Raw genomic sequence first — 16205 nt, 5'->3', positions numbered from 1 at the left:
CTGAAGACCTTGGACAAGTACTTCCCATCTATTTAGGAATTGTGACACCTTTGCCAACACCATGGCTTCTTGATAATTTTGTTTATTTCACATCATTGGTAAAATATGGGAGTGAACAAAACTAGAATCCTGATAAGAAGTTATTGCTGTAACCATTTTATAACCACTAATTTGTGTTACTTTGAGAACAGTGTTTTTTTGTTTTTCTTACTTTTCTTACTTTTCTTACTGTCTTAGCTGACAAAACTATTTTCTATAAGTGTTCATGAAAACAGCAGCACAATCGGGTGTGCACAAATCATCTCTTCTTCACCTTTACATGTTATGTTGCCTGTTCTGTACTAGATATACTATAAGCGACTCTAATTGCAGCGGTAAATTACTTCTCCTGATAGGATACCCTCCCTTAGAGACACATATTTAATATTTGAACTGTCCGCTTGCTTATTCTTTTATCTGATGGTTGTGGTAACTTCTGCAGTGCTGGGGCATGCAGGATTGCTTTCTTTGCACTATTGAACTATTATAGCCGGGGACTCTATTGTAGGTCTTCCTAGCTAATCCATGTTGGCATCTATGTGATTCCGGTGGATGGATATGTGAGCGAGTGCCTTGGTCTCAATCAGTCCAAACTTTTTTGGTTCAACATCCATTCATAAAGAGGTGTTCTGCTTTTTGTGCTTTCAGGATCCACCATTAATGTTCACAGAAGAATATCAAGGAATGATGTTAAAGAACTACCATTCTGTGATTGATGAGAAGAGAAAGACCTGTGTCATTGGAGAGCTCATTTGGAATTTTGCAGACTTTATGACTGTACAATGTAAGTCCTATTAGCGGATAGGTAGATGGTCTGTTCCGCTGTAAAAACAGCTTGTATTAGTCGTTGTGTATGTATTGTACATTTGGCACTGATCAGAACACTGGAAAACCTTTGGAAATGCAGATAACCATTTCTGTACATACATGATAGATGCAGCCCAGTGTACAGTATGTAAAGATCATTACCACCTGTCCAGGAAGCCATTTCCATGCTAAATAATCTGTTTACTTTTTATAGCTGTTGCAGTGTTTAATTCTAATATTTCTATACAGCAACGACCAGAGTTGTGGGGAACAAGAAAGGAGTCTTCACCCGCCAGCGGCAGCCCAAGTCATCAGCCTTTGTTTTGCGGGACAGATACTTGAAGCTGGCCAATGAAACGGGGTACTTGAACAAACCTTATACTAGGTATTAAACCGCCTTTAAAAATGTCTTACTGTATGTGCTTCCACAGACTTACGTATGGGCTGCCTAAACATGAGGCAGAGGACACTGATTAGGTTTACTCCAAGTACAGTGTAAAACTGGTTCTTTATGTAACATTGCCTTGCTTGCAGCGCCATAACAATGCCTGCGTATTAATAAATGGACAAAGGGAGCAATTCCAATTCAGTGCTAGGTCATCTCGGACATGTTAACATAAAGACGCAAGGCTTTCCACCTATCCCATGCAGACGTGTGCAGGCACACGTCACACAATCTGCTCCAACAATGTGAATGGACCTGCTCACAGGCTTAGTCTATTCCTCTGAGGAAAATTCTTTTTTATTTTTTTTAACCCAACAAGAGAACAGTGCCTTGAATAAACATAATGTAATGTGCGATATGTATTATGTACTGGCATGGCACTTTGAGGATCTTTTGATCTGTAAGATTGTTGTGTGTCAACTGTATACTTGAGTAGAAACAATGATCAAAACATAATTTTATTAATAAAATTATTAAACGTGATTTGAAACTTGTCTTACTGAAAATTAATTTATTTTAATTATATTTCTTCATCTTTCAATCATCACCCTAATATTGCTTGCATGAACAGCACCTGAATGAACTAGTGACTGAGAAGGCTGACTAGCTGTACTGATTCTATATGCAGTAACTTTTCATTCACACATTTGCATAAAGTATTACATGTTCCTGTACAATGCGCTTTGCAGCCCATTACGGTATATTAGCGGAGGGGTGACTAGTCGCCTATGTGACACTAGCCTAAACTATTTAGCTAGTGTGGATATCTGCAGGCTGTCCGTTTTGTGTTTGGGGGAGAAGGATGGGGGTCTTTGTACGTTATTTAATTGTTGGACCACCTAGATAAATCCATAGAGCCATTTGTATAACACACATTTTCCCTAAAAAATATTTTTTTTGACCAATATCGTTGAAAGACATTCTATTGAACCCAGTGTCCTGGACGAAAGATGTTGATGAAAGATATTGACGATATACAAAAGACGAAAGATCTAGCTATAGTTTAAGTTTATAGGCTCTTTTTGAAAGATATCCAAATTGTGCTGCATGCACAGTTGACCAACAACCTTGATGAACACCTGTAGGGTATGCGCATCATCATTTGTCTTTCGTCGCAAACGCACTGAAAGATATTTTGACCAATTTCGTTCAGAGTGGACGAAATTGGTCAAAAAAGTTGGTCAAAAAAATTGTACAGTGTGTATGCACCCTAACTGTATTCTGGAATCCAATAATGATATTGCATGACCATTATAGGGAGATGTCTGTTTATCTGCACAAATGGATACAGAATGCAATTCTTTATATTTGTTCCCATGCAATCTGAAATAATCATTGGTCCAATTTAAAAAATGTTTTTAATAATGCTAATTGGATGGACATGGATGTTTAAAATTGAAAATGCAAATGTCATCTTTTTATACTGTTTTTGAGCGTGTGTGTGAACTTTGTTAGTGGCTACTGTAGGTCATGTTTCCTTTTTCAATCCACTTTGTCTCGAATTCCACATGTGCAATTTTCAGGTTAAAATCTTATCAAAGGATCTGCATGACCAGATTTTCTGCTTCGTGTCTTAGGTTATCCTTATTTTTATATGACATATCTTGGCACATGGGAGGGTTTTCCATTTAGCAGGTGCGACAGGTTACAGAACAAATAATTTGTAAAATACATACTTATGCTTGGCGCAGTCTAGAATAGGCAGAGGGAGGAGCATGTGTTTGGGACCTGTAGGTTGAGAATTTGTTAGAACAGATTTCCCTCCAAAATGGCTGTGATTTGGGCATAAGACATGCTACATAGGCCTTTGAAAGTATATTACATTCCCTAAAAGTATATTACAACCCCTAAGTGGCATTCATTATAAGAATGACTACCAGTCAAATTTTTGAATACCACCAGCTGTTCTGCATGGGAAAGAGGCTGGTTGGGCCCATAAAGCACAGCCAGTGGCCTGCTAAAGACTAGGAGGTCTGGTTGCACTGATGAATCAGAATTTCATATATTTGGTTCATCGCGTGTGTTGAGTTTATTTATAAGCAGCCACTTCCCAGTATGGAGGTAGTTGGAGGGTGCATGTGCCCTCCACCCATTGAATTCTATGGGAGCCGGTTGGCCATGTATCTGCATCACAATCCCACTAAAAGAACACTGCTATATGCCGCAAAGCTGTAGTGAGACACATCTGTAAATCACTGATACTGGCTGATAGAATAGGGTTTTCATCAGTTATATCTAGGGATGGCCATTGGTGCCTTTGCCATCGATGGCAAAAGTGCAACTGGATATCGATAGTGTAAAACTATGCAATGGGTGACCATCAATAGTTTTACATATGGTCATCTATTATGCCTGTGGGCCAATCAAAGCACATGGGCAAATCTTTGCAGGTGCCAGGGGGCAGAGATATGCTCTGTGTCCCAGCACATTGGTAAAAAAAAGGGGAAAACATTGGGTTTGCTGTGCCATCAATTATGGGAAACCATTTGGTTCTCACCCATCGTCGGTATAAGTATTTGAAATCGGCCATCAATAATTTTGAATCATCGATGGCCATCCCTAGTTATATCTGCAAAAGGTGGCTATTTTGAGTTGAAAAATTATGTCTTCTAAAAATGGATAATGCTGCTTCTCAACTCTATGGGGGGAATTCAAGTAATTTGAGTGCCAGCAGTCACTAGATGATGCCCAACTGAACAAATAAAATGTTGCTTCGTGTAGGCGCACAGACACTGGTGCTGACATGACTGTTTATTATGATCTGTCATTTTTTTCAGGTTGGTAACTAGTAGTTAAATATATGTGAAGATGCACTGGCTTTTTGAGATCATAGTACATTAAGAACTTCTTAAGATCTTAATGTACTAAGAAATTTACTCTTGAGCAATCACACCACTTCTACATAGGGATTCTGCCAGTGACTGGAAACTAAGTCAACATACTTTCCAAATAGCCGATAAGCTCTGGCTGACTGAGCTGTGCTAGCCTGTCTCTTGTCACTGGCGCTGCTCAGCTTGTTTGGATGGGAATCGCTTTATTTGGATATACTAGTTGGTATAATAAAATCCCCAGAGATATTCAGGCCTAAGGGCATCCAAAGCTTACCTTCTGCATGCCCTGTTTGCTCACTAGGGGAGGAAGATCTGGGTGACGAGATCTAGAAATCAGGTTCCTGTAATATATTTGTAAAGTGAAAAGAGATCTTCATTGCTGGTAGACTGACATACATTATTGCATTACAGAAATGTTTCTGTGCTAGCCATTTAACACTTAGGGGGTTATTCAATCTCGGATCACGACTGTCAGTCCTTTCCGAAAGCTGTGACCCTTGCCCATTTTAGTTATTTCTCCTGTCTGAAATAGCGGCGGGGATTGAATATCCCCTTTAAAATGACTGTGTTGATCAGAAACAAACTTTGTTTTATATATGTTAGGTAGCTGAAGCATGCCTGTAATGTACATATCCTTTTATTTTTATTATCATGTTGACAGTTAGTGTGTTTGCTCTGCTTGACATGTATTCCCATGGGTAGTTAATTACCTCCTCTGTTGTTGGTGCATGTACAAATGAGGAAGCCGATCATTCATTAAGGCAGGGCTGGGCAACACCGGCCCTCCAGATGTTAATGAACTACACATCAAAGGATGCTTTGCATTAGTTTTGCTATGTGGCCATGCTGAAACTGATGCAAGGCATGCTGGGATGTGTAGTTCATCAACATCTGGAGGGCCGGTGTTGCCCAGCCCTGCATTAAGGCCATGTCACAAATACACACTTGTCCCCGTTCGTCGCCTGCCACCATCGACAAGTGTGTTTGTAGATCACCGTGGCTGCCAATATCTGCACTAGCGGGGATAGTCAAGTGTGTATGGACTGCAGTGCCTGACTTAAAGATAAATATTTTGCCCTTGTGGCCCATTGAGATGTGCATGGTTGGGTGCTTACAGTAAGTGTGTGCATTTAAGTTAAGCATCTTCACGATCAGTGGCTAGGTGGATCCTGCGCATTGCTGCCATCGACAAGTGCATATACATGTGTTGATGGTGGAGCGGGGACCGGCACTAGTTAATAATCTGCTTCCTCACTTGTACGTGCACAGATGACAGAGGGGGTAGCTAACGACCTGTGGGAGCACGGATCAGTAGTTGGGCACAGCATACACACTGGGTGATATAATGAAAGAAATCAATCAGAAGTGCCAAAATGTGCGAAATCGCCAAGTGTGTATGGGGCTTCACTTTGAGTTACACAGATTTCACAGTTTGCACAATACAGTTTGCACCTACATAAGCCAGCCTTTGAGGGTTAGATGTTTGCATCTGTACTGTGGAAACAGTAGATGTAAAGGTGGATTTCTTTTGAAATGCAAATGTAGAAATACAAATATCTTTTACTCGGGTGCAAACAGGACATTTTTATGTTAAATGCCAACATTTTAGGACCATATTCATTAAAATGTTTTTATGGATTAAATATCCCATAATAAAGGATTAGAAGATTTTCTGCAGTCTCTTTGTTTCAATTGCAGCTCCCATCAGTCTGTCTCTGCTGCAATCCATCCTAGATGTCACGTCAAGACTGATCTTCCTCTATTACCATTCCCCATTTTACCTCTGGTTCCTGCTGCTATCCCTTAGGAAATGACCTACTATGCTTGATTTCACACCAACATTTGTAGTTTTAAACACTCCTTATTAGATCTTGCCATGTAACTCTCAGTGGTGTTCACTACAAACTTACGATTGTTCCATCATGCATTTTGATTTACTCGTCTTTTTCCTAATCTAATCTGGGAGGTGCTGCATTAATAGGGTTGTGCTAAGGGCACAGGAGCTGGACACAAAAGATTAATTTATTTGGTTATAAAGCTCCTTCCATCAACAACTATCTGTTTTAATGCCCAAAGTTTATTTTTGTTTTAGTTGTATGGCACCTGCCTTTCTCTGCGAGAACTCTGGACATCCTGTTTCATGGCATTAATGCATGTATAGATGTTGGAAGTTCCTTTGCAGGATGTCTTATACAGACAGTGCTGCTGTCAACTTTCATCCAGAATCCACTGGAACAAAACCAGTCAGAATTAAGTGGAACTTTGTCACGGTTATTAGCAGTGATGAAGCAAGCTACAAGTAGTGGCAGCGGTTCCAAAGATGGATGCTGTCATCCAAAATGAAAGACACCCACTCACTCTCCCATGATTCTGTGGCTGACCAGTAAAGCTTTGCTCTGAGTCACTTAACAAGCACCCTAGTTTACTCTGCAGTATCCCTCATCAAAGGAAATAACGCCATTTGGAGTAAATAGTTCTGTAAATAAATCTTCATGGGGGTCTGAAGGTAAGAAAAGTGCCCCTGCAGTTGAGGGGGTAGGGGTCAGGAAGTTAAAGCTTCAGTCTGGTGTGAGTTTACAAAAAGGCCACCAGGAACTACAGACTTTTAAGATGGTTAGCAGGAACAGCAGCCTCCTGTGTGTTAGAGAGAGAAGAGCAAGGTACAATGGCAAAATAGCACATCTCATTTAACAGCAGAAAAGAATGAATGTTTGTAAATTAATATAATACTGCAAAACATCATAAATCCACAAGTGTGCTCCTAATTTTTTTATTTGCAGATTGATGTCTGTAAAGGTTCTAGGGCTAAGCTAGGAGGAGGAAGTCTTGGTAATTTAGATTAGCACCAGCTGTAGGTACCACAACTTGTCAAGTGCATAGTCACTAGGTGTACATGTCCTCTTCTTAGGCATCCTGATGCACCATAATAATAGTGCTTACATCTTCAGCTTTGGAAATACTCTTAGGGGTCCCTAGGTTGTTCAAGTAAATTAATTACATTTTACAGGTTTTCTTTCAGATTCAAATTTCTACTCAAGAAGCCTATGGGAGCATGGGTGAAGAGGTCTATTTATTTGAACTAGAGATGTGCAGTCTCTGATTTACTCTGATTTCAAAGCAGGATCTTATTGGCTATGAACTGTTATGTGATTTGGGATAGCCAATTAGATCCTGCTTTGAAATTGGAGTAAATCAGAACCTGCACATCTCTAATTTGAACCCAGTTCTTACTAGAACCATGGTGAAGGTCCGATAGAAGGTTGTTTTATTTTATTTTCCAGTAGTCCTTTCGCTATCTAGGGAAATGGCAGATAAGGAACAAGACTCTTCCTTCTTCTAAAAATGTGAGCTTATTTTGAAGTCCAGCTACATTACAGCAGACGAAGCACTGACATCTATTCTAGCTTCTAGCTGGGTAAACAATCCTATGAAATGGTCAGAGTTTCTGTAGAATGCTTAGAAAATGACCGTCCTTAAGCTGTGTACACACGGTACACTTATCGCTGGCAATATGGTCGCTGAGCGACCATATTGCCAGCGATTGGAGTGTGCACCAGCGATAAATCGCCGGGTGTGCGCTCCCGTTTTCAGCCCCTAAATGCTCCTCCGACCAGCGACTTCCCCTGCCTCTTCTTCCGGCAGTGTGACATTTTCATCTGCGACCATCTCTGGTCGCAGATGGAAACGGGACACTGAGCAAATATGATTGCTGAGCAATACATTGCCAGCGATCATATTGCCCCATGTGTGTGCACCTTGAGTCCATACTTCTTCAGCTCAGAGTAACTTCTTGGGACTGCAGATTTTAATTAAACCTTTGCTTGACTCAAAAATATCTGACCCTTAGGCAGCTGCCAGGCAAGGGCTTTTTTTCTCAAAAACATTGGATGACCTTGCATTTAATAGACTCTGTTTTAGACAACGCTTGACAATTTGTGAGGCAGCTATTGGAAATGAGTATTCTACCAGTACATCCCTATCTAAGGGTCCTAAGTTTTTTATTTTTTAGCCCAACTTTAGACGGGATGCGGTCAAATTCACAGGGGTCAAAATACAGACGCCGGAATCCTGATTAACGCAATGCCGGCACTTTGTCCCTCTGTGGGCGTCCACGACACCCATAGAGGGAGAATAAAATAGTGTGCCGAGCATAGCGAGGCACCGGGCCCGCTGCGTGGCGAGCACAGTGAGCCAGCAAGGGGGGGGGGGGGCGATCCACGGCCCCCCTTGTTGGCATTGCGGCGGTCGGGATTCTGGCATTTTTCATACTGATCCCCTTTAGGCAGCAGGTTTTAATGACCAGGAGGAGTTCAGGGTAGCTAGTGCTCCCTCTTTATGGAGTGGCTCAGAAAAATGCAGTCATGCCTGGACATTAGGTGCAAAGAATCTAAGCCTTCAGACAAGGTCCTCCAAGGATTAGGGATCCCAATTACTGACTATAATCTACTCCCGGATCAACATGAAATCAAAATCTAGGACACTGCCCTCCATTCCCCCCCCATGATTTATTTTAAATCATCGAAATATAAACTTAGCAATGTTTACTCCATCATATTTTTAAAGCGTAAATAAACAATAAAAAATATTTTAGACATAAAATAGAAATTATTTATATATATATATATATATATATATATATATATATAGTAAATGGTGAGAATGGCTCTCAATCAAAACTTATTAAACTATAGAGTGCCATTCTCACCATTTCCTAGATCTATCCACATCGAGACGGATCAACAAGCGTCCCAATAGGAGAATTACTGGCGGCCACCTGTCACTCAGGACTGTGTTTTAAAGGGAGGAATTTTCCTTCAGGACAAAGACTTTTTTTTTTAATCCGGATCAACCTAGGGTTGTAGCGCAAGACAGTACCCCCCTCCACATATACATATATATATATATATATATATATATATATATATACACACACGCACAACTTTACAAATTAAATAATAATAAAATTAATGATAAAAATGTACAGTATATCCCTATAAGACCACCAATTGCAGCTCTGGTATCTTATACATATAACATTCGCACTCAGCAGTTGAATTTGATATAATGATGCCTTTGAATAGCTCAAATGTGCAGTCTCTTAAGCTGGGTACACACGGAATGATTTGAAGCCCAATGTTGGCATTCCTGATCGATTAGAACGTCCAATCGATCAAATTGTTCCTTGCATCGTTAACAATGGTCTAGAACCTTTTCTGCATGCAAGAAGATCATAGACAAATCGTTTGTCAAGTGTATCAAATTGTTCCATGTGTACGCACGACAAACTATTTGATACACTCGTGAACGATGTCGGAACAATTCCGACATCGTTCCGTGTGTACGGCCCTTAAGCGCTCCAAATAATCTCCCTTTTGGAATAATAATCAAGTTGAAAAGGGGAGCGGGTAAATAGTCATTGGAGTGTGGAAAGCATGAATCCCACAGATTTTCATGTGTGAGATGAGTGAATCCTTAAGACAATTGCCGTATATTTGTACCAATATTTAAATGCAGTAGTATAGTTGAAATGGGATGTGGTCAATATGCCGGTGGTCGAAATACAGACGCCGGAATCCCGACTGCCGCAATACCGCCACTTTGTCCATACGACACCCATAGAGGGAGAACAAAATAGTGTGCCGAGTGTAGCGAGGCACCAGGCCCGCTGTGTGGCGGGGGGGCCTTGTCAGAATTGCGGTGGTCGGGATTCCAGTGTCGGTATTTCAAACACCGGGATTGTGACCGCCGGCATTTCATACCGGACCCGTTCAAACATATCTCCCAACATGACCCTCTCCAGGAGGTATACAATACTCTATTCATGGACTTTCCCCTTAATCAGGGGTGGGGAACCTTTTTTGTGCCAAGGGCCAATTGTATGGTGGAAAAATCCTTCGGGGGCCATATGTAAAAATGTCTCTTAAAAATTGTCCTGGTGCAGCCGTCCCATGCTCCAGCGGCTGCCGCTGAATAGGACTGACAGTCTCTGGTTACTGTTGATTAAGAGGAATCTCGCAAGATCTCCCCTGTACTTGACTCTTGGCAAAGCTGACGGGTGGGTAGGAGAGCCACTCAGACTGGCTACGGGGGCCGCATACAGCCCCAGGGCCTGAGGTTCCCCACCACTGCCCTTAATTAATGATTGCCAACACCTTTCTTATTAAGTAACCTGTTCCAAAACAGCTGATAGCAATCATACATTAAGCGGAAAGTCCAGGAACAGAGCATGGTGTCCCTCCTGGAGAGGTTCATGTTGGGAGGTATGGTTCAATTCTCCTGAGGAAACTGCCACAATCCACGGTGAAGAAAATGTGTAGAGACTGTGGTCCTGCAACACAATCTGGTGTCCGCTACGACCAGCATTTACAATTGTGCTACCTCCAAAGCAGACCATTTTCCTGCGATAGCCTCCCGTAACGAGCTGCCCACCTGTGACACCAACATTGGAAACAAGTGGAGCGCTCCAGATTGATACTGACCGAGAGTCTGAGCAGCCCCGGCTTATTCCATCAGCTGTGGTCCGGCAGGTGCGCATATTCTCCTGCCTGAGGCTGAATGGCTGAGCGGCATCTTCTATCCCCTGTGCCACGGGATGCGCCCGTCTGAGACAGCAATGCACGCTGTGGCTTAAAGACATCAAAGCCTATTTATTCCTGCTGATTAACATGACCAAAGTGGAAGTGCAAGGTAACTGAACTATACTACTGCATTTAAATATTGGTACCACTATACCGAAATTGCCTTAAGGAGTCACTCTGTCTCACACATGAAAATCTGTGGGATTCATGCTTTCCACACTCTGATGACTATTTACCCGCACCCCATTCCAACTTGATTATTATTATTCCAAAAGGGAGATTATTTGGAGCACTAAGGGGGTTATTCTAGTCCATTCTTTCTGACAAAATCCTTCTTAGATGGACAAAACCAGGTGCACTGCGGGTGGGGCAGATGTAACTTGTGCAGAGAGAATTAGATTTGGGTGGGGTTTTTCTTCAAAGTGAGATGTATATTGAAGTGTAAAATCATGCAGTCAGTATTTTCCCTGCACAGAAACAAAATAACTCACCCAAATCTAATTCTCTCTGCACATGTTACATCTGCCCCCCTGCAGTGCACATGGTTTTGTCCATCTAAGAAGGATTTTGCCAGAAAGAATGAACTAGAATAAACCCCTAAGAGACTGCACATTTGAGCTATTCAATAGGCATCATTATATCAAATTCAATTGCTGAGTGCGGACGTTGTATGTATAAGATACCAGAGTTGCAATGGGTGGTCTTATAGTGATATACATTTTTATCATTAATTTTATTATTAATTAATTTGTCTTTTTAGTAAAGTTGTGTATATATATTATTTCTATTTTGTGTCTAAAATATTTTTTATTGTTTATTTACGCTTTAAAAATAAATGTACAGCTATTTTCTTTATTCTGAAGCACCTTTTAATTTGTATGTTAGCTTTATATGGATGACCAGGCTCACCATATGGGAGCTGCTCTTTAAAAATCTTTAAGTGGTAAATGTGTCACTATTATTCATTATTTGTAACTTTAATTTGCCCCTGATTTTTAGTTTATATTAAGCTGGATTCACTGCCTGTCAACACCCCCCATACTGCAGCTTTATGTTATCAAGGCTTTGCTGGTTTGGGCACTATGCGTGGCATTGCATCCACGAATCTGCACATGTGCAGATCCATAATCATCAGAGACTTTTATGTAAACCATCAGGTTTGTATATATCTCTGAACTAGGACCTTGGTTCTAAAAAAAAAGTCTTAAGGCCCATACACACTGGGCGACTTTGACCTCAAAACAGCAGGTTTCAGTGGCTTTCAGCTGAAAGCCACCCAGTGTGTATGCCCCGGCGATGAGCAGCGAGCGGTGCGGCGTACTCCTGCGTCATCGCCGGGAAAGCCGTTCATTTGCTGGTATTACGAGCAGATGATCGGCTTTGAGGACGGCTTTGCATAGCGAAGAGCTATGCAGAGCCGTCCCCCTCCCCCCCCCGCCCGTTCCCCTGCTGATGGCGCCAGGCAGGGGGAAAGCCACTCAGTGTGTATGCACTGAGCGGCTTTCCCCCCAGCGATGACAGCGGTCATCGATGTACATACATGCTGGGCATAATCACCCAGTGTGTATGGTTCTTTAGAGACCAGTTAAAATAGTATCCTACTTATGCATACAATAGAACATGATTACCTAGGTATTTCAGCACCCACAGATGTGCCCTCATCCATCTTAGCCAGCCTCAATATAGCACAGAGTTTGACTGGAGTGGTACACCTATTAAACTGTAACGCAGGTGTTCTAAGGCAAGCTCAAGGAGGACCGAAACCCTCATGTAGAGCCGAAGGACAACTAGTATACACCACAAGACTGTGCTGGTTGATATGCAGCACTTGAATCTGTGTTTGACGGAGTCTGTATACAAAACATAACATGATAAAGAAAACTGCTGCACCCACTGCATGTAGCACTTTGCAGACTCAGAAAAGTCACACATCTCAAATTAATAAGTACAGTCTCCTGGCTTGTCCTAGTCACTATGCATTGTGTCTAAGATGCCATTTTGGCAAAATAGACTCCTAATGCTAGCAGAGCCTTGTGGGACCTGGTGTTCGAGTTTACAGGGATAGTATGTGTACTTATATTATTCTTTAATTATTTATTTTGTGATTTGCATCCTTTAAATCAGGGGTGTCAAAACACAGATTTGGTGAAGTGTAAATGTGTGGGGGCCGACCATTCAGCCTGACATTCTTTGAATCATTAATCACATCAGAATGGTCCCCCACTCTGCCCCCATTCACTGTATTTCCCCCAGCCTGCCCCCCTCACTGTATTTCCCCCAGCCTGCCCCCATTCACTGTATGTCCCCCAGCCTGCCCCTCCACTGTATGTTCCCCACTCTGCACCCATTCACTCTGTCCCCCAGCCTGCCCCCCTTCTCTTAATGTCCATCAGTGCCTCCATTCATTGTATGTCCCCAAGCCTGACCCTCCTTCACTGTATGACCCCCATTCACAATGTACCCCACTCTGCCCCCCATTCACTGTATGTCCCCCAGCCTGCCCCTGCTCCCCCTTCACTGAATGGCCATCACTGCCTCCATTCAAAGTGTGTCTGCCAGCCTGACCCACTCTGCCCCCTCCCTTCTCTGTATGTTTCCCAGCCCCTTGTGTGAGCCAGAGGAAGGAGAGGCAAAGCAGGCACTGCAAGGACAGGAGATGCTTGGGCTCCCGCTGCTGCCCTACTCCGCTCTGCATGTTACAGGAGCAAGCTTCCCCCTTGCTGCCCCCCTCCCCAAACACTGCTGTCACTGTGATTGTGGAGTAGGGTGATATATGATTGCAGCAGCAGTGGTAGGATGCCAAACACATCTGACTGTGGCGGCCCGCACCCCTCACTGCAGCAGGCAGCAAGGTTAAGGCGCGCTCGCCGGGGCCCCACCTTTAGTGTGCTGTGCTTCCCACATCTGATGCTCTGCCTGCTTCCAGCTGGAGACTGAGGGCCCCTTAAAATGACAGCACGGGCCGCAATTGGCCCCCGGGCCTGACTTTGGACATGCCTGCTTTAAATTAATGCATATTTTACGCAGAATGAAAATGCGGTAAAAGTGTTACTTATACTATCATTGCTGCTGCCAGGATAGTTCAGTACAGCAGGTATAGATACATATTACCTGAATATTTTCAGTTTATATTTAATTAAAATTTCTTGAACCTCATTTTATAAGAAAAATCCTATAAAATGTCATAGTGTAACCGTTCAGCCTCCTCCTGGAAAATACTACTATTGTAACAAAGTGCTAGAAGGATTTTCTACATGGAATGTGCACCAAACAGCTACAGCCCAGGTTCCTTCTCTGCAGATAGAATCCATCAACCGGCATCAATGCCTAATTGATGTGTCGGGGAATCAGGGGAAAATCCCCAATTCGCTAAATCTGATCATTGGTCGTAGTCAATGAATCAAGGATTTCCTCTGGCCCCAGCATCGGTAGAGTAGAGATACCAATCTAATATGTGGAGCCTTTAAGATATTTAGGTTTAAAAAAAAAAAAAAAAGATAGCAAGTGTTCCTATATTTGTTAATATCTTAATTGGTAAAGCAAGTTTCTAAACAACCTATTTTACTTCTACATTCCCTTTTAAAACAGCTCTCCAGATACTAGGTGGAGGAATCCTATCACTGAAGATGCCTCTTGTAGCAGGCAAGATGCTACATCATATCTCAATGACCAAGGCAATGGCTACTGCTGACACACACACATTATATATATATATATATATATATATATATATATATATATATTAGTCCCACAGTATTATATTAAACATGCATATGTATATCCATAAGTGTTTTATATGTGGAAGATTAAAGCATGCCTCATTTTCCATGCTGAAGAGTGAAATTATTAATAGAATAATGAAATTTGTTGTTTTGTTGTAGCTTTTCATGGGTTGAACGAGGACGAGTACTGGGTGTGCCTTTAAGAATGCATTTCAAAAACAAACAAATAAAACCTGTTCTGTTCAATCTGGATTGCCTAGTCTAACGTGGCGAATTGGTAACATGTTCAGCACTGCCACTTTCTACCATTGTACAAATAATAGCATTTTAAAAGCAATGTTGTAATTTATTTAATAATTGAAAACATTCATTGTGAGGGGCAGTCAAAGGGGAGTAGCATAAAATATTGATAGATATAGTTTTAGATAAAATTAGTTTAAGGGGGATTTTTAATGTTGGGTCACGACTGTCGGGCTGGTCCGACAGCCGTGATCCTGTCTTGGTCTGCTCGACCGAGATTTTGCAGGCGGGATTCAATGTTCCACCTGCCGAGTGTCGAGAAGGGGGCATGGCCACGAGAAGCCGCCGGGAGCTTGTCAATTCCCGGCAGCACGTGCCCGACTGTTCTGTTCACTGTTGAGGAAGACAGCATTGAATAGGGCCCACCACCATTTCCTCCCAGCAGGAATGATGGCGGGAGATTGAATATGTTTGTTTTTGCTGATAAGTCAATAATATAGTGTATATTATATTGGTGTTGTCACTCTAACATAATACACAGTAACAAAAAAAATATATAACAGTATAATACAGAGCCAGGAAACATTTAGGGATTAGCGAATGGTGAAGTGGTAAACAAACATTTGTAAGCCCAAATCAACATGGGTCCCAATATGCTGTTTGACTGAAAAAAACATGGAGCAATAAACATGGATCTACCAACGCTTCCTTGCCCAGCTGTATATCCTTAGCAGCTGTGCCACATACACCCTTGCCGAAATTGGTGAATGTACACCACATTCCTATAAATAGGTAATTGGCACTAGCCCAGTTTTCTGCATTTGCAGTTCTTCATAGCGATGTTACAAATATATATTTTTTGTGGGATGTGGTATGAAGAGGTTTGTCCGCGGTTTCTTTTTTGTGTGGTGTGGAAGGTAATCAACTATATAATTTTCATGATTACAGTTGTAAAGAAAAGAATTTCTAGAAAACTTCTCCAAAATATTCATGTCTATGAAGTTAGACTTGTTTAAAAAAAATTATGTTGCTCTGTATGCTACAGTATTTACATTGGATCAGTGCCTATTTCCCTATAGATTGTAAGCTTGCAAACAGGGCCGCCTTACCTTTTCTTTTATCACTTTTCAGTTGTAAAGTGCAACAGAATTTTCTGCGCTGTAATGTCCATCTGAAAATCCCGAGCACTGTTATACACATCTATCATCTATATATGTCTAGTGTCCATTTGTCCCACCTGCCGAGTGTGTCTACTGCCATCTGCTGGCAGCAAATAAAACTACATCTATTTCTCTCACATGCAAAAACACTGAGGCAATCACAAGGCAGCTGACTAGCTTTTGAAGTATTTGCTTTGAGCAGACTTAGTAGTAATATAGGTACTTGTTTCGTTTCACGGCGGCCGATATATAGGATGCGATATCGCCCAATATATCGGCCGATCCAATGCTATTTTTTACCTGTTCATAACCCCACTATCCACTACGCATGGAGTTGATTTTATATAGTGCAGTGTATTTTATATAGTACACCTACCAGAATA

At 41.8% G+C, this 16205-nt stretch overlaps 1 protein-coding gene across 1 annotated transcript in view; it reads left to right on the top strand.

Annotated features, from left to right (window-relative positions):
• The window catches only part of GUSB (glucuronidase beta), a 42477-nt gene extending 28044 nt beyond the window's left edge, over window positions 1-14433 (top strand). Inside the window, exons 11-13 of the mRNA XM_083174058.1 lie at window positions 688-823; window positions 1096-1231; window positions 14289-14433. Coding sequence (XP_083030184.1) covers window positions 688-823; window positions 1096-1231; window positions 14289-14391 — 375 coding nt within the window. The 3' untranslated portion in view covers window positions 14392-14433. The remainder of the gene's footprint in view (window positions 1-687; window positions 824-1095; window positions 1232-14288) is intronic.
• Window positions 14434-16205: the final 1772 nt, after the last annotated feature.

This window comes from Crinia signifera, chromosome 2, assembly GCF_055691185.1.
Source record: "Crinia signifera chromosome 2, ASM5569118v1, whole genome shotgun sequence".
NCBI lineage: Eukaryota > Metazoa > Chordata > Amphibia > Anura > Myobatrachidae > Crinia > Crinia signifera.
Note: the sequence above shows the minus strand (reverse complement) of the source record. Positions and strands in the feature narration are given on the sequence as shown.